General features: G+C 39.9%; 1 protein-coding gene across 18 annotated transcripts in view; it reads right to left on the bottom strand.

Annotated features, from left to right (window-relative positions):
* The window catches only part of nrxn3a (neurexin 3a), a 329,043-nt gene that overhangs the window by 62,876 nt on the left and 238,475 nt on the right, over positions 1–27,692 (bottom strand). For all 18 annotated transcript variants that reach the window (XR_009708171.1, XM_061233256.1, XM_061233271.1 and 15 more), the window contains one exon: positions 21,325–21,506. Coding sequence is in view for 17 of the 18 variants with exons in the window: in XM_061233256.1 (XP_061089240.1) it covers positions 21,325–21,506 (182 nt within the window). In the remaining variant the exon portion in view is untranslated. The remainder of the gene's footprint in view (positions 1–21,324; positions 21,507–27,692) is intronic.

Below are 27,692 nucleotides of genomic sequence, written 5' to 3'. Positions count from 1 at the left end.
AGGTTTTAGAGAAGAAACTTATACTTGTATCCATTAGATATTATTCTAATATAATTGTCAATAATGATATGATGTAGAAGAACCTGCTCATTTCTGTTGTTCCTCCAGTACTGTGCAGAGTGCCATACACAGGCCAGAGAAGGAGATCTGAAACAGTTAATGGGGGAATTCATCTATGTAATTAACCATGAAGCTGAAACTTCCTGGCAAAGAGAGCGTTTGCTCTTTTGCAAAAATGTGTTCTGGAACCGAACACTAGAGAGACCAATACAGTGGCTACAGCCTGGAACAGGATACATCTGCCAGCGACACAGTCATACAATTGGAGTTGATGCGTGACTGTAATTCTTATCCATTCATTATGTCACTTTATATCTGATTATATCTGCTAGGGACCCCTTCACCTGAAAACAGTAAATGAATCTGTATTTTACAAACCACTGGATAATACGATATAAAAAATATAAACTGCCCTCTTTCTATTAGGTCTATGTTTACATGCAGAGGCTATGAAATTCTATACAGCATAATAGCCTTTGCTATAGTTTGTGCAAGGCATCATGGGTATTCATACATCCACAACAACAAACAGAAACCTAATTTAATGAACGCAAGTATTCACAGTTCTGTTGCACTGCAGAAATTGGCTCCGATGATGTGTATTTCATAAACATAAATTCACACAGTTTATATATTCTACAGTACATGAGAAATACTGAAGTAAAACAGCACTAGATTGTACCAATAATTCTCAGTGGGAATGGGGACATAGCAAGGTCCTTGGCATGTCATCACCTGATTGGGGAAAAACAGCACTTATCTTGAAATATGCCAATTAGAGGCATCAAAGGCATATAAACAATGCTGACCATATGCAATTGTTGATATACTACATTCAAATTGATGACTGCTAACAAAGATATATTTATCTGCTGACTTACAGTAAAGTTACAGAAATGTGATTCAATTTCCTCAGTCCATGTTATCATCTGATCTTGCACTGAGATACAGCACAGTACCATAAATGGAGAAGACTCATTTCATTGGCTTTGGTTTGCGGTTGCACCCAAACCTTTCGCTAAGATGCTCAGTGGCTAGTAAAATGATTAGAGTGAGTCAGGTCCAGCTTTCTGATCTTATGACAGGCAGATCATTAGGAAGGCTTATGTTATACTGGACTATACCGAACATCTCTTGCACAAGCAGATATAGAACGCTGTTTAGAGGACTACAAGCCTATTTTATTCATACAACAATTAGCCTGCTAAATTTGCACATTACATGTGACCTTTGACATTTAAGCACTTTGGAATTTGACAATCTGCTCACTTTTTAGAGACATAATTTTATGTGATCTTGCTGTGTTTGTGTACCATTTCTCCTTGTGAGCGGTAGAGTGTGTGGCTTTAGCTCACATTGTGTTCTTCTGTGTTTGCAGTTCAGCCTTTCATGCTTTTTAGATTGCTGAGTTGTGTTGTGGTGGCTGAATTTGCAGCTGAATTTCCCCTTGTGGCATAATAAAGATTTGCGTTGACATTTCTTTTTTCAATTAACCAAGGTATTGAAAGAATGTAAAATATATATATATATATATATATATATATATATATATATATATATATATATATATATATATTTCAACATTTTTCAGCAGAGAATGTTTACAATGTTCAGTGAAATAATGTAATTTGGAATTTAGCCAGTCACGTGATGTTTATTTTATGCCTTTAACCCTTGCTGTCCCTGCATTAGTGAAGAAATGTTAATTGTGAGTGGCACATCATCATGGGATTAAAACAGGGTCTGGAGAAGCACTGGGAAATGATCTTTCTCAAGGCAGTATAACAGTTTGAGGGTGAGAGGAATAGAAGAGTGCCAAATTAACGGGATCAGAAGCAGTGGTACAGTATGTGGCAGAGCTTACTATTTTAATTAGACCATCAAAAAGCAGGGCACCACAAAGCAAATTGCAGCACTCGCAGCAAACTATGGCCTAAAGTACTTGTCCGTTCTTCTTTCAGTAATACTCAGGACACTCATTTGAGTAAAAGCTCTGTGGTTATCAGAGGTAAAAGGCTGTAAATGTAGGGGCTCCAAGCAATATCAAAACGTGCTGATAAAGGATAAAGCATAATTCATGAGTTCTAGCATGATTTACTTGCCAAAAATCACTGGCTGCAAACACTAGCAGATGTATGGCAAATTGAAATTGCTGTATTTTTTCTGTAAAACTGTGTTGTTGATCCTCATTGCTGTACCATCATTCAACAACAAGGGACTGTTCCTTCATTTAGTTGTTGCATGATGGTAAATGAATTGGATCTTACCAAATGTTTGTTCATGGTACATAACATTCAGTGCATAAAAGCATATTATTTTCAGTTAAGGATTAAATTAGCATCTAACACCAGGCCCCTAGGTTTCCCAGAGGAGCTGTGCTGATTTTCAGAACATAAAAATGTTAGATGGAAAAAAACGTATTCCTTGATCAAACCTGACAATTGACTAAATCAATAAAATGAATGGTTCCATAATCTGAGACTGCATGTTTGACTGTGTTCCACCATTTATTTCTACAACGTGAGGGGAGTGAATCACACCTCGTTGGCAAAGAGCCACATACAAATTCAAGAACAGAACCCTTAAGCAAATTATGTTTGATGGATTGAAGCTTAATGGGCATTTCTTTTTTCAGACTGAATATGAATGCATTAACCAAAAATGGATGAAAAAATTTATAAGAATTCTAGGTCAAGTTTAGGAGCCATGTAGCTATGTGTGGAATAGTGTTACAACTGTCCCATTACAAATGACCTAGTTTTCTGGGTGGATTGATGCTTTCAGAGGCGGCTGTCTGTTAATCTTGTTTTCACATTTGGGTTGTCATTGCCTTTGGACCTCATGCAGTATTCGCTCACATGGACTCCATTGTGTTTATTATTTCATGCATTTATTTGACTTTTATTGCTTTGACTTTTAAAACGGGTAGCCAAACGATTTAGAAATTGTAAAGAAGGACCCTCGTGTTTATCTATTACACTGAAAAAAAATAAAATTGGGCATACCTTCTCTGTTGTTTTCACATAAAAGAGAGCTGCGAAATAGGGAATTCTCTAGCAGGTGACTGTGTCTCCCCTGACTAATCTGGCAGACTGCAGGCTGCACTGTATGTATAAGATTAGCTTATTTTGCAGCATTTCTGGTGGGAAAGGCATGAACCAAATGCTATCACATTCAACAGACACATTCATTCCCTCAAATAGCACAATTAAACACATTTAATGAATGTGTCAGCAGAGAAATGGAATCATTTCAGCCAATTATATTTTGGGGGACGGTGGCACAACCTGCCTGTCTTGGCGGAATCCTAGGCTTCCACAGTAATTTAGCAGAGCTGCTGATTGGCTGAGGCCAGTTCCTCATTCATTAATACTAAATACTGTTGCTATGATCTGTATATTCTGAAACACATAAGAAAGCCCTAGTATTATTCACAACTTTAAGATCTTTCTAATGTTATTATGTTATGGGTGCTTGCTGGCGAAGAGTATTAATACTCTATATGTATGGGATTGTAAAACCCTTCTACACTTCACATGACAGTTTGCTTTTTCATTTGATCGTAACCAGGGTGAGTTCCAGGAACAGAAATCACAGTCCAACAGTCTGTTTGAGGGGCAGCTTGTAGCCTAGTGTCTAGGGTTGCCACCCATCCTGGATTCTCCGGGACTTTTTGTTGTCTGTCTTGGAAAAAAATTATGAAACAAAATATCCCGGAATCTAAGTATTTTCGAGTGTTGCGTACATTAGTATTGCTGAATGAAATGTAAACAGCGTATCCAGTGTTTGTTCCTAAATATAATGTAACAAATGGTGCAGAGACGTTATTAACCTTCACAAATTACACTCTTTATTTGTGTAATGAAAGAGAAATTGGCACCATGCACGAGGTAGTTGTGCACCACAATCCTTCAGGCTCACGCACCCTCGAGAGCGATTGACAGTCCGGCTTACTCAGTTTGCCAGCTTCGTATGTGTCCAGGATTTTTACAGGACTGAGGTGGCAACCCTACTAGTGCCTGAGGTACATGACTGGGACCCGGAAGGTTGGTGGAGTCCAGTGCAGCCAAGTTAAGATCTATTGCTCCAAGGGGGATTGTTCCCTGCTTTGCCCAATCAACTGTAAGTTGCTTTGGATAAAAGCATCAGTCAAGTAATGGTAATGTACTGTAATGAAATGAGAATGACACAAAAATGTTCTCTGTAACAGTCATGGCTAAACCCTATCCATCACTACCACGTTCCTCTGCCTCCCAAGCCAATGCCAATCTATCCGCTAAACCACTCCATATCACACCAAAAATATACACCCAACACAATCCAAGAAACCCCACTGCAATAGTATGATTGCTCTTTTTTAGCAATAACTTTGGAAGACAATCCCCCTCAGACATTGTCTTTTAGCATAAGGGGACTGAAAAGATCACAACCAAACATCCTGCACCGTGAACATGCATGCAGAAAAGAACACAATATAGGTTTGATAATTTAATAAGTCATCAGAGAGGTTTTTGTGAGTCTCCTGCAGCGGGGCATGTCATCGGTTACTGTACCCAAAGCGCCGAACATCTGTTGGCTCCGTTCTTTTCATGCTAACGTTAAACGCGGGGCCTTTTCCCTTCTGAGCGCTCCGCGGCTCCTCCGAGCACGGACCTGTGCACAGCTACTGTCAGACACGCCGTCTGGGCGCTCCCGTCTTCCCCAGAGTCTAAAGGCTGTCAGGGAAGATTAAACAAACCGGAGCCCCGCATTGTTTGTGTGCACCCACACAGAGGCACGCTGTGCCACACAATGGCTGCTGATGGAAAAAGCCAGGGACATTCTTTAGGCTCAGATATCCATAGCGGCATCTACACTGAAGTCCCTGATTTTAGCCCCTGAGTTGTAAAGGGGGGATAAGCCTTTGGTGGTAATAAGGTTGACACTTTGTTACCAGGGACGCTGCTCAGGGCTTTACGCACAAAATGGCGGCTTCACGTGTCACTGAGCAATTTCCTACTCAAATGTATTTGTTAATGATTACAGAAACAACTCTGGACAGAAAATAGAAATGCTCCAGGCTAAATGAGCTCAAATGTGAGTGGAAATCTGAGTGTTGTAATGCAGATATACTGTATGTTGCACTACCTAGTGATGTAACCTTCCTGAGTGGCACCAGTGTAATGCTTTTGCCTTTTCCCCATTTACCCACTAAAAAGACATCCTGCTTCCAATGGCTTGCACTCCTGAATGCAATGTTTAGTACTTAGATACAATTTTTAAACCTACGTAAGTAGCCATAATGTAAGGAAATATAGAAATAAATTATGAAATCATTTTAATGTGAAGGTCAAGAAGACTTATAAATGTGTCAACAGACCATCTTTCCATGTCACAAAAGGCAGGAGTACAATACTGTAGTTCATATGCCGTAGCAGTGCCACTGAGCCTTGCTGCCATTATCTTCACACACTTGAAAAATGAAAAATGGAAATGAAAAAAAAAAAATCTTGAAAATCTTTTTCAAAATCCCTTGGACTGTGTCAGTCTGCCGGAATCTGCTGGAGGGAAGAAATCCTCGGCAGAGCTTAGCTGTTTGTAAAATGGCAGATTGAGTCTCCCAATAAATTTGCATACATTTATGTTGACTAATAACAATTTCATAAAAATGACCCTTCTAATTCTAATTCTTGTTCTTCAACTCACTCCCACACATGCTATTAACATATAACATGAGGCCAGAAGTACAGAAGACAGTGTTCCACTCGGAGGTATCATTTGAATAAATAAATGTAAAACTAAATAAATGAAATGAAATTAAAAAGACACTGTGGATTATGAAATGTCACTTTCCACTTAGGAAGTCAATAAACACAGCAGGATTTGTTCATTAAAAACTTTGACTAAGTCAGTAACTAAGTAATACACTACGGTTGTTGAGAGCTGTCTCATATCAGCCTCTGACAGATACAAGCTTTACTGCTTGATCCAAAGGGAATTTGACAATCCTGTTTTGCCTCGGGTCATTTAGAAACCAATACATAGGGAACAAAGGCGGCATCTTATCAGACGGTCTGTTATCGTTTTAGAAATAAGCACGCTGGGTGCACTGCGGGCAGATGCTGACCCATGTCTTGGTGCAGGCCACAATGAGAGGTGTCAATCCCCGCAGAGCCTTCATCTGTAAATGGAATTTGCACCCCACAACCTCATTTGCTGTTATCTGAAGTCATTTAGGCTGCTCAGTCCACTACCCAGACAGAAAAGTCGATACGGGCGAATGTCATTGGCAGGACTGTACACTCGTCGGTGTAATTTGAAGTCATTTTCACCGATAGAGTGATAACGTTCCTCCATCGTATGGAGTCACGCCAGATCCAGTTTATTCTCGTTGCGTTTTCTTTCAGATTTTTTTTTCTTTTGTTGGCTATGTTGAGGCTAAGCAAATGCTGACTTCTCCAGTCTGTCAATCAAGAAGCTTGGAGTGGCAAGCCATACAAATCACAAGCAAGAACAAAAAGGCAGTAGCTTAATTGGGTAGTTGATGTTTGGATAAGTGTTAAAAATATATACGCATCACAGTCCACTTGTTACTCGCAACCTATTTTGACACAATATGCACGTCTGAAGCGCAGGGACTGAATACTGACCACACATCCATGCAGCTCACTGTCAGTTTCTGTTTGCTCGTCTTAAAGTGATAGTTGACTTTCTTTGTTTTAATGCTTTCAACTGGATAAAAACTGAGTTTTTATGTAATGAAATGTCTGAAGAGATGCAGGCACACCAGCACAATAGCACAAGGTGCAGAGTCAAAAGGAGTAGCCTTCAAATCTCATTGTTTACAAATCTCATTGTTCTAGAGTATTTATGCGCAATGAATTATATTTTTGATTCAAGTTTCAAAGAATAATTTAAAAAATAAGCTTGTTCAGTGCTGTTACAGTACATTTCCATCCGGTTTTATATCTAAAAGGATTAATGGTTCATTGATGATTTTTATTAAACATTTTCAAAATACTGTAAATATAAATTTTTCAGCAGTCTGAAGGAGCATACACAATAGGAAAACCAAAAATCTTTCAAATAAATTGGGACTATACTGTACATACATTTGGACACAAGAATGTTGTACATGTTGATTTGGAGTTTCCTGTGTATTTTCTTGCTCTGAACTACAAACCCTTATATAATGCCCCTTATATCAGCCATTATATGGGTGATAGTTTGTAAGAATCATCTGGAAATATCAAAAATATCCTTCTTCATACAAAACCTGTTGTGGACAGTTTTATAAATGATTTTCTTCAGTAAATAAGTAGGAAATAATCACAAACAAGGTGTGATTCCATATTGTATCCTCAAATTTTCCAGGAAATAAATTATCTAGGTTTTCTCAGACTGCCTTAGCAGAGTGCATGCAAACCACAAGTCACAACAAAGATAGATACAGTTCTTTTCCCTCAGCACACATCTGAAAGCATTTGAAGAAAAAGCCAAAAGTAAAAAAAGTGAGAAATAAATAAATAACAAAATAAAAAAATCCTGCATTATAAAACACCTCAAGCTCTCTCTCAGAGATGACATCACTGACTTTTCTCCACTTTAACAAAAGTGATTCTTACACAGTGGCTTTGAAGACAGATTTGAAGAGCCTTCTTTATTGTGAACAGTCTGGCGACCTGAATCTTTCACTTCACAATAACCTGCTTTAGCTGGCAGCAGATCAATGCAGGAGCCAGGCAGGGCAATTACCTGATCGGGTGTTTCTACCAAGGGAGGGGAACCATTTACCAACAGGTTGGACTGGGAGGATCCCCTGCATGGGGAACCATGGATGTTGGCTTATAGTGTAACATCCCTGTCAGAGAAGCAGGATTCATGAACATTTCCATGGAAAATCAATATATATGTTTTTTATATTCCTGACAAAGTACACCCATTAATGTGTCAAGTATTTATGACAATCCCTGTAAAATCCAGCTATGACCAGCTTGAAATGCCAGCTACCAGCTGTTTCAAAACATGACTTCAGCTGGTCAAACCTTGGTGTATAGAGCTGGTCAAACTGGTCAACCAGCGACCAGCTGTTTGAAAACCTAGCTCCAGCAGTTTTTTTCAGTGGGGATATCCATGGCTGGGAGGGTCTTTTACCTGGCAAGGACCCAGATATCCTGGGGCACAGCAGCACAGGTGTCACCCTGTGTCAGTGTAACTGGCAAAGAAAGCTGCCGGGGGAAGACAAGGCAGTGCGAAGACGGCGGAAAAGTGCCATGATCAAAACGGAATGACCCAGATGGCTGGCAGCGCGTCTCTGACAAACGTGCTCGCTCTTTTCGGATCGGAGGTTCTGATGTGCACAGAGTACCGGAAGATTCACAACACAAACCTTCAGGATTATAAATTCCCCATCCATACTTGCCAAGACATTCACTGCACGAGCCTTTGCAGAAAGGTTTCCTCTCAACATGCAAACTTCTCTCAAAGTTGAGTGTATCTGGTGGCTTCTGCATATCACTTATCCCGATTGCTTGGCCTCTCAGCCGCCTGTTGTTTTTGTACATGCTTAGTTTAGGAGTTTCAAAGCAAGGCAGCTAGAAGTTCTGACTGTATTTCACATACAAACATTATATACTTGAAGAAAAAATGGAACTACTTCAAGTCAACACGGACCTCACAGTAGTCATTACCCAGTATGCCTGGCTTGATCTATATTTATAGTCTGCCATTTCCGACAACTTGATTATTTAATGGTTGTACATGTAGGAAAGGACAAAAAGTATGACGCTTGCTGCCTTAATTGCCACAAACTTCACCTCTGTGTACCTTTATTTTAAAAACACCCTGATCCCCCTCACAACACCAGGGAAATAAGTCTTAGCTGGGTACATACCACCGCTATACCACGATCCTGTCAGCCTGATGCCTGATGCCTTTGCATATATTCTCCCTGTCCTACAGAGTTTCATGGGCCTAAATGTGCACTTATTTTCTATGCCCGGTTAGGACAGAATTTTTTATTGTATTCTAGCTTTTATGAGCTCCGACCCATTTTAATTGCCCAAAGTGAAAATGTATCATCGCTTGCTTGTTAAGCAATAAGGACCCAAATGCACTTGATAATGATTGCTAGCAAGCTGTCTGTACACTGCATTTACACTATTGCTTTTTAAATCTGGAGCATATATCATAGGGTTTAAGTATTAGGGTATAAGTATTTGGTCAACCACTGGATGACCAAAATATAATATCAATATCCAGGGATGGGTGCCCTATAGCCTAATGGCTAAAGGCTTTGACACAGGGAGCTAACCTTGACAGCAGTCTCCTCCCATCGCTCGTATAAATTGAGCGGGAAATAGTCTCCCTCCTGCTTTATCAAAACAAACTGCTGGTATTGATAGCATTTTCCAACTTCAGGTAATGAATGCTGGGAAATCTGATGCTTATTGATCATGCTAATAATTGGTGTTAACTGAATACATTGGCTTGATTACAGTATGTATTTGGTTTCAGCACAATGTTAGTGTTTTTCCTAGTGATCTCCACCAATGTTATCCTCCAGGGAAATGCAGATCACGTCAGCAGAACACCTCAGTGCTCCCGAGTGCTCCGGCACTGATTTTGTTGTTTTTGGCCGAGAATCATCCCACTCTCAACCTTAACACATTTGGAGGCCCAGCTCTAATAGAAGGGCACTATAAATGAGCATATTGCCTGGCTGGTTTCGGTAAAGACCCACAGACACTGGATTGCAGGGGTAGAACCGGAGAGACTGCAATTTTCCCACCATGCGCAATTACTGTGTCTAAGGCAAAAACACACAGTAATTTGCATGCTTTGAAATTACCTTCTTGATTATGAATGAAATACATATACAATGGAGAGCAAAAACCGGTTGGCTAAATAAATAAATAAATAGAACAGCAGATGGGGCCTCACACCTCATCATTTTTCAGGGGGCTATAACAGAATGAACAGTTCTCCTTCCTTGACGCATCCGAACCACCATGTTGCTATCATCAAGTTGTTAAGCTTGCCACCTGCTTTTGCTTTTTAGTTCTGGTGCAGGAACATATGAAACACAGGTGGACATAAACAAACAAGCAAACAAACAAACAAACACATGCATACCCACACACACATCCACACATGCACTCACATACACACAAACACACACACGGACATTCAACTGCTTCATTTCGACATGAAATATACGTGAAAGCACAGATTATCCTGGGCACACTGGAGACTGTTTGATGCTCTTTTTATTTGACATGATCGTTACTCATGTTATTTCATATGTACATAAATGCTCACTGAATGTCCTAGAGTAGACATAACACATAATTTTTCAGCAGGAGCAATGGATAGCATATAGTTGAAATAACCAGACCCAGGTCAGTACTGCAGTTCTTATTGAATTAGAAATGGGCAAATCTTTCGCCAGATTGCTTCCCTCGGCACCTGCAACAAAAATGTTATGTTTCAAGCGAAGCTTGTTTTATAAATTATGCAATCCTAAAATGTCCTTCACTATGCTGCCAATCACAGAATTTTCAACATATATTATTTTTGTTTTTATTACCACAATATAACAAAATATTGCTATGATGATTCTCTTTCTGTATTACACAAGGCATGAATAGAATTATCATACTAATATTTTAGTATGAGTAAACAAAACAAATATTTTAGTTTTTAAGTATTAACATCAACACAATCCTATCCATATGTGTATAGGCATTACTTGACAATTTCTGAATATGAATATGTTACACAAATCATACTGAACACAGAGCCACATTTCTCCATTTTATCAATGTCAAGGCTAAGAGAAAAGTGAAACCGGTTATGCGATGAAATTTAACCCCGACTTGAGAAACAGTCCGGAAGCAGCGGCCCACAGCGCACAGCCTCAAACCTGAGTTTCCTGAACCGAGGTGAGACCCTGGGATCAATGGGGTCTGATGGGTGTGACCTTCACCGGCATCCATGTTCTTTATTTTCCATCAGCGCCCGATACTGCTGTGTTTCTAACATGGCTGACGTTTATCAGCTTTCAACCGCTGGCCAATTTAACGCACTTCCACATCAAAAATACCTGGGGGGCATCGAATTACAACTGCTGCTGTTTCTCGGTAGAGCCACACAGGAGCCTTGGGGCTAAGCTATCCCGAGCATTCTTGAAAGAGGGAACATGAAATTATGACTTTATTCTAAATTGATTTAATTAATCATGCTGTAGAAGGTGCCAAGGGGCTTTTCCCTCTTCAGGTTCAGAGTCTGATGATCACAGGCTGAGTCGATGGGGCAAATTCTGCCTTGATGAGGCAGTTTCCAGTGAGGGGTGGGGGGATGGGGGGTCTTAGCACTAGATGCTAATATTAAACTCTGAAATATTGATTCATAAATCAAAGGTAATGGGATTAAAGCAGAATCCCTTGGAGAAGGATAAGCCAGGGAAATGGGTAATGTTTGGTCTGGTCCCCTCTTATCGTGTGGTTTTTAAATGCCCAGGCACTGAGGTTGACTCCTTAATGCTCTCTAGAATGATCTAATGTGTCTAGTTGGAGTCTTGCTGCTGCCCATGTTTTCAGACACATAACGAGAGCCTGGAAGGCAACCATAATATCTCACTTTGAAATAAGAACCATAGATCTTAATAATTGATCTGACCACCATAGAAAAACTAAAACAGCCTAAGGAATAGGCTTCATATATTCTGTTTAATGTACAACCCCCTCCTTTAATTTTGTACACTGACTCAAAGATTGTTCCCTTAATACAAAAGGAGTCATTAAATGTAATTGCATGAAGTGAAACGGTACATTCACAAACTGCAATACTTTATGGCTGTTTCACACCTGACTGAAATAGGGATGGGTCAGAAAACATTGTGATGTACACTCACCGAGCACTTTATTAGGTATTTATTAGACTTATTTTTTAGACCTATTGGTCTCTGCTGTTGTAGCCTATCCACTTAAGAGGCTTGATGCATTGAGTGTTCAGAGACAATCTGCATACCACCATTGTAATGTGTAGTTATTTGCGTTACTGCAGAACTGCTGCTCACTGGATGTTTTTCGTTTTTCATGCCATTCTTTGAAAACTTTAGAGATTGTTGTGGGTGACAATCCCAGGAGATCAGCCGTTTCCGAGATATTCAAACCACCCTGTCTGGCACCAACAATCATTTCACGGTCGCTTAGATCGCATCTCTTCCCCATTCTGACATTTGGTCTGAAAAACAGCTGAACCTCTGAACATGTCTGCATGCTTTTATGCATTTAGTTGCTGCCATGTGATTGGCTAATTAACAATTGGCTTTAACAAGCTGATTTACAGGTATACCTAATAAATTTACAATGAGTGTATATCATACGGATAATCTTTTCTTCCAACATTGAATTAAAGTGAATGCATTGCTTGAAATGTATTACTTTTACGCGGGTTGTTCAACTGCAGGAACAAGCACAATAACTCTCCTATAAAATGCTACGCAGAAGTACACAAACACCCAAAACAACAACGTCTCATACGGTATGCGTAATGGCTCCTCAAAAAGATGGATTCGACAAACCCCACACCCTGTTGATTACACTAAACTCCTTCATTCCCAAGGTCTTCCATTGCTCAGTTGTCTGGAATGTGATTTCAATTATCTACAAGGTTTTTCTTTTTTTTCCTTTTAAATTACAGAGAAGAGCATCAAGCAGACAATGGTATTCATTGCACTTGCTACAGAAATCCCCAGCCAGATTCCTGGCTAATATTATTTGTGAAAGTTTTCAGTGCCGTTTGAAGCTGCACATATTGTAGAACCGAGTGCCAAACAGAAAATGATTACTTCAATACTTTGTGAAACTATTTTTTCATTATATCCCTAATTAATATATACAACATGTGTTTAATTACAATGTATATGTTTTTACACTTAGTGACCACTTTATTAGCCAGACTGTAACACATTATGTAACAAGCATATAAGCATATCATAATCAAAGCAGTTAATATAGACAATGCCACACATAATAAAATTAGTATAGGTAAGATTAGGAGCTCCAGCAATGATATATGATGTCACAAGCAAGAGAAAAATGCCAATGCTGACTGATGACTACTTCCTGCTAATACACACAGCGATGCCAGAAGTGATGCCATAAGTATCCACCAATCACCATGAACATATAACCAGCTCATTTCATAATTTTGAAAGAAATGTATTATAGCTGTACTATTGTCAAGGCAACAATACAAAAAAAAAAGACTAAATACATTACCTCCTTCAGCAGTAAGGGGGAAATATGTATTTTTAAACCTTCAACTTGAAAGTTTATTGCCCAGGGAAAGAGCGTCACTGCGACCAACAACGTGCAATGGATGTTGCTAATCTGCAATTTGAATGTTCTGCAATTTCAGTCAAGAGACAGTCTCTCGCTGGACTATAAACTGGCTTTTAGACACCCAGTACTGTCCAGCAGATATAAGCGCAATAGCGGTGCTTGTGTTGTGATATTTATGTACGAACAGCACATGCAAACCCTTTCGCATCAGGCTTAATGACAGCGTTCTATGTTTACTGAAGATCCTCCATCTGATTTCCTGCAACGCTGTGCGATCGCGCTTCAACCAGAAGAGTAATTACCCTCTCCTCAATGGACTCTCTCATTGACCACTCCAATTTTTTTGACTAAATGCTGCTGTTTTGTAAAGCAAATATTATAGAGAATGACAGCACTCGGTTATATAAATACCAATCTGCCGATGCGGAGATGGGTGATTAAACAATTAGCATAATCAAGCCTGGTCTTTCGAAGAGGAGCAGAGGATTGGCATGAGGCAGGCGTGCCCACCCGTGCGCATGCACACCCATTTCAGCTGTGAAAGGTCAGCCACGTTGTGGCTCCGTGGGTGGTGCAGGCAGCATTTCCAATCAAAACGTTCTTCAGTGTATAACGGCACAAACAGTGACTTTCGTTACACAAACATTTCCGGTTGGAAAAATAAAATCAATATTTGGTTTGTGAACTAATAATAATAATGATAATTATAAAAAGAAAAAGAAAAAGAAAAAGAAAAAGAAAAAGAAAAAGAAAAAGAAAAAGAAAAAGAAAAAGAAAACATCACAGTTCACAAGCCAAGCTTGCACAGACTTGAGCCAGAGAAAGACTGCAGGCGCCCGATTGACCAGGGGAGTCAGTAGAGAGTGATTGCAGATGGATCCCAGCTAGTGGAAACTCTCTTTAACTCTGGGTGACACTACCACTAATAATGCAGCATGTTGCTGGATCACAAGGCCTATCCCGCCATTAGAACCATTCTTCCACAGGATGGGCCACCAAGCAGTCCTCTTACGGTAACGTCAGTGTTAAAGCAGACACTAAGCCACTGGATATCAGTAATGAATGAATATGATGGAAATACGTTTGCCATTCCTCGTACATTTGATATGGATTGTCATTACTGAAAATTTAATTACGTTGCTGTCGCTAGATGAAACTGTCTGTTTAGCTACTTGGACATATTCACTGTGAACATGACTTTTTGCGATTACCATTGCCAATGAAACAAAGTAGATAGTAATGTTTGAGAAATGTGTTAGTGGAATAAAGTGGTGATTTTTTTCCCGAAACACTCCAAAAACAAGGTGATCACATTTCAGAGATAATAGTTTACTTGCCAGATTTAGTTGTTCATCAGCCCACTGATCTGTAAATCATAAAACAAAGCCCATGTCTGTAACTATAATAGGCTACAAGACAAGCACTAGAATGGTACATACACTATATGCCATCTCCATAGGGTTGCTTTGTGACTATGTGCTTTGGTTCACCCATTCTTATGCTCACTTTTATAAAATGTTTTTATTTCAGTGTTTGAGGGTTGAAAGTTAAGATAACTGAAAAATCTGCAGGACAATTACTTTCTAAGACCGTTACATATTTATGTAGTAAACAATTCTGCACATTAATAGATAATGAAAGTTGTGATTATTCATATCTACAAAATAATAAATACAGAGGAGTTGTGGAGTGAACATTTGTAGCCTAAATCCAAACTAAGTCAGGTAGTTTTGTAGTTTAGATTTCTTTATGCATGAGAACTCCACATGCTTAATTTAAAATTAATGCTGTGTTGGTACATTGAAAAATAAACATTGTATTGAAATTGTTATTTCATGAATGAATTGAAATTCAGATTTTTCAATGATTTGTTTCCGATAGGTGTCATTTTATAACTGGGGAATTGTGCCCTGTGTTCTGATTAGTGAGGCTAACAGCAGATAGTGTAAAAATGCAAGTGTATGTGTGTAAGTGAGCATGTTTTCTAAATTATGAATGAATTTCACATAGTTTATTTTTTGAGGCTGGTCTCCTGGGCCTGAAAATAAATGAGCTCCATTAAAAAACTCAATGAATTCAAACTGTTGCTGGCTTTCATTTGCTGAGTGCCAATGGCCCAGCTGGATTACGAGGGCGCTTATCTGGATTAGGTCAAAGTGTGAACAAGTTTCAAGCAGCCTGTGTGTCCATCAGGGACGTGAGCGATTCGGCGACGTCGCACAGTCAAGCAAAAGAGCAGAGTGCAGAGCGGGCGATGAATACGCCTTGTGTGTGCGCACTACAGGGGAGTGACACTTTCACAGGCTCTCCACGTCATATGGGCTTTCTGAGACCTCCAAAGAAGTCATGACATTACGCTACATTATAGTCATTTAGCTGACGCTCTTATCCAGAGTGACGTACGATAAAGTGCAAATCAAAACCAGGGAGAACTACTTGTTCCGCGTTTCGGGAGGCCATGACACACCCACACAGCCACTGTTCTACGTCAGAACTTGCCACTTTTTAAATGGAGCGTGCAAATGTTTCCTCAATGGGTCGACAAAACAACCTAACAGAAGTAATAGAACAACACTGATCCGATATGAAATGTGGCGCTTACTCATCTACAGTATATTAGGTGTATTGAAGTTGACTGCAAATTTCAGCGTGGGATGAGAGCAGGCAGCTTCATTAAAAATAATGGAGGCACAGCAGCCTGTTAAGTGAGCTTCCTGAATTCATATAATTCATATACTTTGTGCACGTGGTGTGTGTGTGTGTGTGTCTGTGTGGGTGTCTGCATGTTTTTTTGATTGGAGTATATGTGTGTGTTTTTAATTTAAGCAATTCAAATTGGACAGAGGCAGTTACCAAGACGCGCCATGCTGGAAAAGATTCAATGGAGTTAACAATTCTGCCAACTGGAACTGAACAGGTGTACTTTTATACAAGTGACCCCACAGAAAGTAATCTTTAAGTATTGATCAATGCTATTAATTCTCAGACCCTTCTCCCTTATTTCGTGCTGTTAATGATAATGGAGGATAACAAAGTGATTTTCATGTGCTGCTTTGCTTGTGTACCTTTATAGCTCCTATCAAGGGACAAGAGCAGACCAGAATAACAATGAAAGAAATGGGTTAATTAAAACTCAATTAATTAACTTGCTCTCTCTCTCTCTCTCTCTCTCTCTCTCTCTCTCTCTCTCTCTCTCTCACACACACACACACACACATACAAACACACTCAATCCCTTTCTATCCCTCACTGCCTTGCTCTATCTATCTATCAATTGAAATGTACTTGGGATGTATTGTCTTGCTTTGGCCCTCAGGTTTTGTGCAGACACTGACGGTGGCACTTCACAAATCGGTTAAAAGAACGAGCATTGGCAATATGACACCTTTCGTTAAGCCTCTTTGGACTGAATTAGCGGAGAGCGCTGCTCGTCTCGTGTCGATGCAACAACGGAAGGCACAATCGAAAACCAACAGGCACCATGTAGTTATGGTCCTGAATGATTAAAGGGGATCAACACTATTGATTTTCTGCATGCTTAGATTCTTCTCTCTTATAGGATTTCAGTCAACAAGTTCCACAGCAGTGAACGTCTGCACCTTGACAATTTATTCTTTTTGTCTGCTGTCGATTTGTGGAACGCAACCTGTTAATGACTCTGAATTAACTCAAATTGACCTCTGCCGTTGCTTTTGGCAGTATCAAGTCACCAACAAAATTGGAGTATAAATTAATTACAATTATTCTGGCCAATGTTCAGTCTTCAAGATTTTTATCAATAATGTCAAAAGTGTCCAGTCCATTGATGACAATGCGAGGAAAACAATCCAAAAAATATAATATTCAATATGCTGTTGGTCCTAAAAAGCTCATTTGAAGCAGCTGAAAACCTTTCCCAAATACCCCCTTACATGCAGAACTGAGCAGTTGCAATTTAGATGGCACCATAATTATGAATTCATTTCATGCTGCGCAGCAGTAGGAGTGAAAGAATTTGCTGTTAATGACTAGAAAGCATTTTCCAACAAATATGGAACTCAGTTGGTGTGTGGAGCCCTGCTCACAGAAAAAAAGCGAACATTAAAAACACATTATACATTATATACTGTATTCTTCTGAAAGTTTTCCAATTAGTATGCAAGTTAAAACATAGAGAAGCATTTGAATGACTCTGCTGAGCTGTTAAATTTAACAGGACATGGGGTTATTTTCCTCCGCAAAGGAAAACCCCACCAATTTTTCCTGTTGAAAGGGGTTTCATGCTAGAGGAGTTCTGGCAAACGCTCTCCGCAAGCAGATGGCAGGATTTGGCATGCAGAGCCCAGTTTAACAGTGGCCCTGGATATATGGAGACTCGTTAACGGGGGAGTCTGTCAGAATCAGCCAGGGGGTTTGTGGCAGTGCTTCAGAGGGCTTGGCTTTGACCTCTGCCTATGACGGTCCCCCTCTTAGCTTCCAAAGCTTTTGAACTAGACTATGAAGAGTTTGTGCCTGTGATTAATAGGTTTAAAACTCCAGTATGTAATCTGACTGGGCTCTTCATTTGGAAACTCCTCATTAGTTCGCTCCTCATTCAGCCTGCATGGAGCACAGCTTGTGATCTGTAATGATATTCACTGTTGAAGGCCAGTTACAATCTTCTTTTCAATGGAGAGACTGAGGGTGGAAACTCCATTCCTCCAGGGCTGGTGTGTACAGTATGCAGTATTTCATTGTCACCAATTATACTGACCAAATGAGTTAATTAGCGGAATACACTTGTGCTGGTTTTACCATAATTTAGACCACAGTAAATGATATGTTGAGACACAAGGACAGTCTTCAACTGTCATTGATGGGCTTATCAAGAAATGTAGCTAAAATATAACTAATAAATGATTTGGCTAATTGAATATTCAAGAGCATAAGTTGGCATGAAATCCATAAACAGGAACAGCCCTGCTTGTCCATCGCTGGTGTACAGTAACTGATTACTTGAGTTTCATTCCTATTTCTCACTTTTATGGAATAGCCTTCTCAGTTTATCACATATATTTATTTTCACATTTTGTCATTCAAACGGCACTGTCCCTTCTCTATTTGATGTGCAAACCCCACAATGGAGATGCCATTTCAGAAGTGGCAGGTTTGAAGGGCAGTAGAGCTGACATTTCCCTGTTCTGGGACTGTGTCCAACATGCTATTCCACTGTGAGGTTGGAGAGTCTCACTCAGAAAGGTTAAAGGATGGATGTTTAGTGGTGAGACGGCATGTTCTGCATGAACCCAGAGGGACCAACTGTGGGCCTGCTAATATCACGCGCCCAGGGGAGGTAAGAAACAATCTGGACTGCCACCTCTTCACTGTTAGTCTGAAGTGCAACATGTCACAGGATCCCAGAGGACAAAAACGGATTTTGATGTCCGACAGCATGAATTAAGCACACAAGAAATGTTTGAAATGTATGCCAATTGAATCATATCATTTGAAATAAATTGACTCATTACATTATGCCCCATTAGTACTACAATCAAAACAATAATAAAAGCTCTCCTACTGCCACTACTGCCACTACTACTACTACCAAAACAGCTCATTCATTTAATTTTGTTGTTGATGTTGTGAGCCTTTGACTGCAAAACTGGCATATACAGTAACTAGCCCATCTCTATATTTAAGACGGTAGTATGTTCAGATCAAAAGTATTTTGTAATGAACTAAATGTGAAGGTACTCCATTTTCTGTGTCAACAATAGAAATAAATATATTAATGAATGAAATAACTAAATACAGTACAATAAAAAAAGGAAAATGTACTAACAAAATAATGCAAGCATAAAAGCTTTAACAACAACATTGCTTGAACCACCAAATGATGAAGATTATAATTATTCATAAATTATGAGCTCCACTTAGCGTTTTATAACACACAAAAGGCGTTGGCCCAAAAATGGATTTTTGCTGAGGAAAAAAGAGAGAAGTGGGAATATCGGTTCCACAGATTACGGGTTAGCAGCCATGTGTGGCTCAAATCACTCCAGCTCTCCGGCTCTGGGTCCATTTGGCAGCCGTCCATCTCCATCCACACCTAAAAAGGATGGTTGGGGGGGTGCTAAATGCTCAAATGCTATTGGTCTTTCTGAAGTGAAGAGGTCCCTGTTGGTTGGGTTTGAGAGGTACAATAAAACTGGCGGACAGATGGAACCACAGGAAAAGACCATTGGGAAACTGCTCTCCAAAAGTTAGTTGATCTCTCTTCATTAAAGTACAAGGTCAAGAATTTGTGAACAAATCCTATTAATTGAGGCATTATTTTGACAGTAGAGATGGAAGCCCTTCAAAATAAAAACCCTTTCACCTGGATACAAAAAAAAAAGTCCCATTCACACTCATCCCCTTGGCTTGGCCAAATTGCTCAATTACATTTTATATTCATTCTGGTGAAATGAACATGCTGTCACGTGCATGTGACTGTGCCGAGTACACATGAAGATGTTAAATGAATAAAAATACAATGGAAATGTACCATATGTGTGTGTGCCTGTGTGCGTGCGTGCATGTGTGTATCACTGATAAATAAAATAGAGCACACATGTCCTTGAAAAAGCTCAGAAACTGCACACCAATAATTTGTTAAAATGAATTTAAAACAAGGCATTGTGAAGCAGTCTCAAGCTAAGATTGCATGCGATGAAGAGGAAACGCTATGGGAGAGGAATTCATCTTGATTGTATTTTAAATGTGCCATTACCGCACCTTCAGGCCCCTTTGTTCCCAGGGACAAATAAATACATGTTGTGTTGCAGCGCTGTTCTATTTACGAAGCATCGCCCCCCTGCTGACAAAATAGCCTAAAAACGTCTTCTTTTCTATCCTGAAACAGCAGGTTAATTACTAAGCCAATATCTATTAAAGGCTTGGTGAATTATTTATTGGATAGCCACTTCCTCCCACAGACACGAAGGCTAATTTTGGACTGTTTGATTATTGTTGAGGTGCTGTCTCAAGTGCCATTGCAACAAACACCTTCACAAAAAGACCACACATTTTGGAACTGCCAAAGAGGCATTTTGGACGTGGTCGAATTTGTATTGCACACACTTTGCCGATGCACGAGGTGCTGAATGTTTCATGGGTAACGCTGGAGCCTCAACGATCAATATTGAATCTTCAGTGACACATCCATTTTGACACATTGGAAACACGATCCAAAATAGGAAATGCTAAAACAATGCAGCCTCTCTTGGGACGTCTAGTGAAAATAAAAAATAAATAATACCAACTTAATTATTGAAAAGCTCAGATGAGGGGAAAAAAAACACGAGTTGACATGCGCGAGTGCAATGTTGCCCGCGAGCAAATCCTGTTTGGATGTGATCTGGAGAGTGCGGGAACGGCAGAGCAAATGTTAAACGGCGTTTGCGCTTTGTTGACACATCAAGCCCGCGCATCTGTGTGTACCTCAGACACGCACCAGGAAGCTTCTCCCACCTGGGAGCCTGGGCTTCAGACAGGCAGAAGAAGGCATTGGAAAGCAGCGTGAGGGCTAAAGAGGGCAGGCAAGATGCGCATCTCCATCTTGTGAAGTCGCATCTCTCCACACACAGTTTAGGTGACGACAACAACAGCCTGGCTGACAATGGCTGCCTTTTGAACTGCCTTAAAAATCTCTTATGTACTGCAGACATGATGCATATGACGGCATTTGACACAGCGATATTCAGCAAATATGTGTGAAGTTTTAGACAAAATGGTGGCTTTTTTTTACGTGTGATTACAATTTAATCCATCACCATGTAAATTAACTGAAAATACTTTGGAACAAATTCCACATGTACTGCCAATTTTTTACTATACTTAATACCCATCACTAAAAGTTACAGAAAACAGAAAGTGGGTACTGTATCTAACCCCCCCTCCCCCGGAGAACAGACATGTTAGGAGAGCTTTCACTCACGATGTGGAGCATGACGTAGTCCCCCAGGCCGACTGCGCTGTCGATGCGCACCAGTATCCCGTCCTTCAGAGACGTGCTGAAGCCCACGGTCAGCCGGTCGGTCCTTGTGCTCGGCCGGTCGTTAGCAGGCCAGGTGTACGTTATCAGTCCCCCTCCTTTGCCAAATATGAACGTTGTTCCAGCTGAAGAAAGAGGAGACACCAATAGGAAATTTGAGGAATGTGAGGAAATGTTTTTACATGAGAAGACATAATTTAAACCACATTTACTGACGCTTGATTAAAAAAATGATTCAGCCATTGCTGATGGCTTGCCAGACACCCTTTGATTCAGCTATATTATGTATTCCTGAATGTGAGAATTGCATGATTAAGAAATATTTGCATTAATCATACAATCGTGTGTGGCAAATACAATTGTGTCTAAAGTAAAACCTGATAGGCCACCCCTTCACCTGAGATAATTAGCACACAACAAAACATAGCTATTTGAAGTAGGATGAGAATGTTTAGCTTGTGTGCTAACAATGCCCCTTGCCTCTGAGACCCACTGCTGGTATTTAGATTGCTCATGGCACACACGCATACACACACAGATTCACACACATGCATAACCATAATAATATTAATCATAACAGCAATATACACGTCCACTGAGGTCAATAATACAACATTATGATTATTTTTGGCTGTGATAATTGGGGCCGACAATTATTCTGTTCTGCATTAAACCAGTCCATTGCTGAGGGTTAACATGAATAATGCTTACACCTGGGTCAAAGAAGTCATAATTCTTTAGGTGATATTCCCTGTGGAGCTCCATAGGAAATGCAGTGACCTATACAAGTTAAATATAACTCCTACTAGGGAATAACAATAGAGTCTGATGAATGATTTTACAGTCATCATATATAATACATGAAACAGCATTCAAAGAACAAAGCTGGAATTCAAACCAGAGAGCATTTGGAGGATTTAATTTGACAAGCACAGACAAGTGCTCCAGCTATAGGCTAAGACAAAATGAACACCAATGCAAACAAAAGGCTTGAACAACATCGAGAAATCTCCTCTGTTGATGTTACAGTTATTAATAGTGTTAGTGTTATTATTAGTCAAATCCAGCCCTTGATGTGCTAATTATTGTTGAAACAGAAGAATAAGCAACAGTTGTGGTTTTAAAATATGGATCAGACTCTCTGAATTTAATTTGGATTACAGTCACACTTATTAATGTGGTAGGGCTTGCTACAAAAAGCCCCAAAAAACCCGGAAGGAACAGTCAGCCAGGTAATGAAAGGAACGGCATTTTGTTTTTAACTATAGACTCTAATATGTTCCTGAGCAACTTCCTCAGACTGGAAGCATCAAGCCACTATGTCTTCCTCCAAGCTGGGAGACAGCTGGCTTTGTAGCATCCCAGAGTCCCTAGTGAAGTGGAACATCTGGCCATTAGATGGAGCATGCTCATTTAGCACACATTTCCCCACACCCTGCCTTTGGCTATTTCAAACCACCCTGCCAGGAGAAAAGAGCTAAACAGCACACCCCGCTGCAGCCATTGTTGTGGCAATACCAGCCAATGTTCGCTCACGAAAGTTGCTCTCCTCTTTTATATCACGTTTGTGAAATTCAATATCTAAACCAGAAATGACATTATGCAGGACAACTGGTCTACCTGGCATGTTGGAAAAAACTGGTAGTTTAAACAATTTCAAGCAGACTGCGAAAGCGTATGTGCTGTATCGATAGTGAAAAACAGGTGCTTAGATAAATACCCAGATGAAAACATGGATTAAACTTAGAGGCCTATCATTTTTCCATCTGTCTCACTTTGACCATCAGACTTGGTTTCAGTCAAGTGGTTAATAATTCATGAAATCGTTACACGATTCATTAATGAGACCTGATGGCCACAGAAATCCCAGACAGCCTCTTAAACACTATAGGGTACCATGGAAACATAATGCTTTTTCACAGGTTTTCCACTATAAATTGCCAAAACCCACGTGACCCAATGCGCATAGTGTTAAGGCATCAATTTATTTGGGATATTGTTGCTGCTAGTTTAAAGTTTGGTTTACTTGCAGAACAAAGACAGATCTGACTGCTTATGACAAGGCTAATATTGAACTACATCGCATGCATGCTGGGATTTCTATGCACTCAAGGCTTTGTAGCAATTAATGAACAGCAATATGACAAATATTCTACTAAAATTATGATTATGATCATATTGAATGCATCTCACAGTTTTGTTAATATAATTTGATTCACAAATAGCCCAAAACTACAATGTGCTGACCTGTTGCCCAGAGGCAGAATTTAAATATTTATTTAAAAAGTATTAAGTGAATGGCCACAATAGCCTAAACTGTGTGCACATTATTTTGCTGTTGTAATGCAACGTATTAGCCTGGGGGCAGAGTTCCAAAAAGCTTCTTGAAAAACATATCCTACATAGCTTTATAAGACGATCTAATTGGGAATAACACTGACAGACATTCATATGAGTGAAAGGCCTTGTATCTCCCTTTGTATACATTACATTATATGACATTATTGGCATTTGGCAGACGCTCTTACCCAGAGCGACGTACAGTTGATTAGACTAAGCAGGAGACAATCCTCCCCTGGAGCAATGCAGGGTTAAGGACCTTGCTCAAGGGCCCAACGGCCCAACGGCCCAATGGCTGTGTGGATCTTATAGTGGCTACACCGGGATTAGAACCACCGTCATGTACCTTAACCACTACGCTACAGGCCGCCCTACTGCCGTATACTCATTCTAAGTAACCATTGTTTTCGAATAGCTCACACATGCAGACATGCGCACCACACACAAACACACCGACTGTATGGGTGTCATTAAATACGTAGACTGCTATGTCATTTTATTGTATTTATTGGAATATACTTGCAGTTATTTTTCATCCTTTTCTATTGCACATTAAGTTTGTGTTCAGGCTGGTACTGATATTCCTTTAATGGGAAGAAGAGGGAGCATAGAAGATAACAGATGTACATACTTAAGTAAAGAAGCAATACCTTTTTACGTACATGATTTTAACATGCCAACAAAATACTATGCATAGTTGCTTAGCAACATGCAATGTAATTAATCATTGAAATGTTGATGCCATTTTTGACAGAGCAATAGGATTCATCAGTTTACAGACTTCCTCTAAAAATTCCCTGCATCAATATTTTGCATCATCTTTGAGAAGATTGGCATCCTGAGAAGATGTTTGTCTGCTCCCAAGCCCATATTACAATTATCTGACGATTGCATTCTTCACTGTGACTGGTGTTTTCATCCCGTAGAAGCCTGAGCTAGCTACGCACCATTCCCTTGGTTCCCCCAGACCTTCAGAAGATAACTTTAACCATAAGAAATAGTGCTAAATTATGGATGAATACACATCCGATTTCAATGAAAAAATAATTGATGAAAAATGGTGTTTGAAAAAACTGTGATACTGTGAGTTCAACACAATACTGATTCCTTACAAACACATAGGTATTGGCATTGCAATACAATACAGTCTACGTAAGCCAACAGCACAATCAGCAAAGATGTACTGCCAATTATTTCCTCACAATTTGCTATTTATTCCCATTAGGACATGTTCCCATGAATCTCTGAGCAGTCCCTCTACATGTCTAAATCACTTAGCAACAAACAAACTACATGAGTCTAAAGACATTACAGTCTCAGGTGTAATGGAAATCATAGTGGCTTTACAATTATGGTCTCATAATAATGATGAAAAAATGACATCTACCGGGATCTGTAAAGCAACAAATTCCCATTTGGTTCCCTGAGGGACCAGAGTCAACTTACACAAGAACAGCCCCTGCCTGCATTAAAAAGGTTATACTCCTATATTATAAAAGATAACATATTTGCAGCTCTTCTCATCACTGAATCATGTGACTGCAACTCAATATGAAGCATGCAGAGAGGTGAAGTGGATAATTTTTGTTGTCGCCATTAGTAATATTAGAAACGGCAAGACCTGATCTTACCAACCTGTATGACCCTGGTATGATTTATGGAGCCAGATTGGCTAGTTCCAAAATCTAAGAAACTGCTGCCCTTTGGGATTTTCACACACTCCAGTCTCTAGAGTTTACAGAGAATGGTGTGATAAACAAAAAAATATGAGCAGCGAGCAGCAGTTCTGTTGGCAAAAGCACCTTGTTAATGAGAGAGGTCAGAAGAAAATGGGCAGACTCGTTCAAGCTAGCAATAATGTCACAAATGCTCAAATAACAGGTGTTTACAACAGTGGCGTGTGGAAGGGCATCTCAGAACACACAACACATCTAACACTGAACTGAAAGTGCTATAGAGGCAGGACACCACACTGGCTTCCAGTCCTGTCAGCTAAAACACAAAAAAACAGGTTACAGTAGACACCTGATTACCAACACAGGATGATTGAAGATAGGAAAGAAATACCTGGTCTGAAAAATCTTGATTTCTGTGACATGCGGAGGGTAGGGTCAGAATTTGGCACATACAGCATTATGGATCGATGGATCCATCCTGCCTCGTCAATGGTGCCAGCTGCTGATGATAGTGAAATGGAGTAGGGAATATTTTTCTGATACCCATAAATCCCCTTCATACCAAGTGAGCATTGTTAGGCTGCCACAGCATACCTGAGCATTATGTCTGACCATGTGATTCCCTTCATGGGCACAGTCTACCCTTTATCAAACAGATACTTCCAGCAGGATAATGTCACAAAGCTTGCATCGTTACAATCTGGTTCCTCAAACACGACTGTGACTTCAGTCCATTCCAGTGGCCTGCAGACTCCTCAGATCTGAACCCAGCAGAGCACGTTTGGGAAGAGGTGGAATGTAGAGTGGCCGAACAATCCGCAGTAACCGCATGAGGCTATCAACTCAGGATGGACCAAAATCCCTAAAGAATATTTCCAGGATCATCCCACATATAAAAATGTGACTGCAAATAAACAAATGTTGTAATCACTTTATACTTAATCTGCTTAGCACATTCAAAGATAATGCATTTGGAAGACGTATGGACAATACGAATAAAAAAAACACAACCTCTTTTTCTGCGAATAGCATCCTACCTTTCTGGCCAGTTGCCCTGTTTACAGAGCATAGTACTTGGAATCAATTTATTTATTTCTTTTGAAGAGAGAAAAGAGCAATCCTGCTGTGGCCAACCTTGTCGACTGCATCTGTCTGCCTTAATACCAACTGACAATTATCGTTTTTATATGCAGAGGGTGGAATGTGTCAGATGGTTTGGAAAAAAAGATTGGAAAAACATTGCCTTCTCAGACAAGTCTGGGTTTCTGCAGTGGCGTGCAGATGGCAGGGTCAGAACTTGCCGTAAATGGCATGAATCCATGGATCCCGCCTGCCGTTTGTCAAAGGTGAGGGCTGCTGGCTGTGTAATGGTGTGAGGAACGTTTTTTGTGGCAAGCCACGGGCCCCTTGATGCGATGTGAGCATCATTTGAATGCCACAACATGCCTAAGCATTTTTTCTGACCATGTGCTTCCCTTTATGGTCCACTTCGTCAAATGGTTACTTCCAGCAGGATAATGTGCCGTGTCACAAAGCGTGCATCATCACAAAGCATGCATCATCTGGTTCCATGAAAATAACACTGGATTCAGTTCACTCCAAAGGGTCACACAATCCCCAGATCTCAATCCAATAGAGAACGGGAGGTTTGTAGGATGAATGTATAGCTGAAAAATCTGCAGCGAATGCATGCTGCTATCAAGACAGGATGGACCAAAATCCCTGAAGAATGTCTTGAGCCTTGTCCCACATATACAAACGGGATTGCAAATAAACAAATGTTGTAATCACTTTACATTTAATCTGCTTAGCACATTCCAAGATAATAGAATTGGCAGGACTTGGCAGACAATATGAATTAAAAAACCAACCATTGTTCTGAGGAATAGCATCCTACCTTTCTGGTCAATTGCCCTGTTTTACAGAGAACAGTACTTGGCATCCATTTAGAGCACTCCTGCTGGGGCCAACCTCTGCCTGCTTTCCTCACAAACTGACAATTACATTTTTTATATACTTACATATAATGTGCAGTATATACAGGGGCCGCAATGTATCAAGTGTTTTGTTTTGAATAAATACAGGAATAACCAGCATTTCACTCTTTGGTATATTATTTTTTGGACATTCCTTTAGTCTTAAAATGCTGGTCGTATTCATTTAGTAAGAATGGCTGAATGAATCCACCCATGTCAGACAGCAATGTCAGAGGACAAAATGTCAGACAGCAAACTATGGCTGAAACAAAAGTCTGGTCTAATTAATAATGCTGTGTGACAAATTTAAAGTCAATGT

Source organism: Conger conger, chromosome 1 (assembly GCF_963514075.1).
Source record: "Conger conger chromosome 1, fConCon1.1, whole genome shotgun sequence".
Lineage (NCBI taxonomy): Eukaryota > Metazoa > Chordata > Actinopteri > Anguilliformes > Congridae > Conger > Conger conger.
Note: the sequence above shows the minus strand (reverse complement) of the source record. Positions and strands in the feature narration are given on the sequence as shown.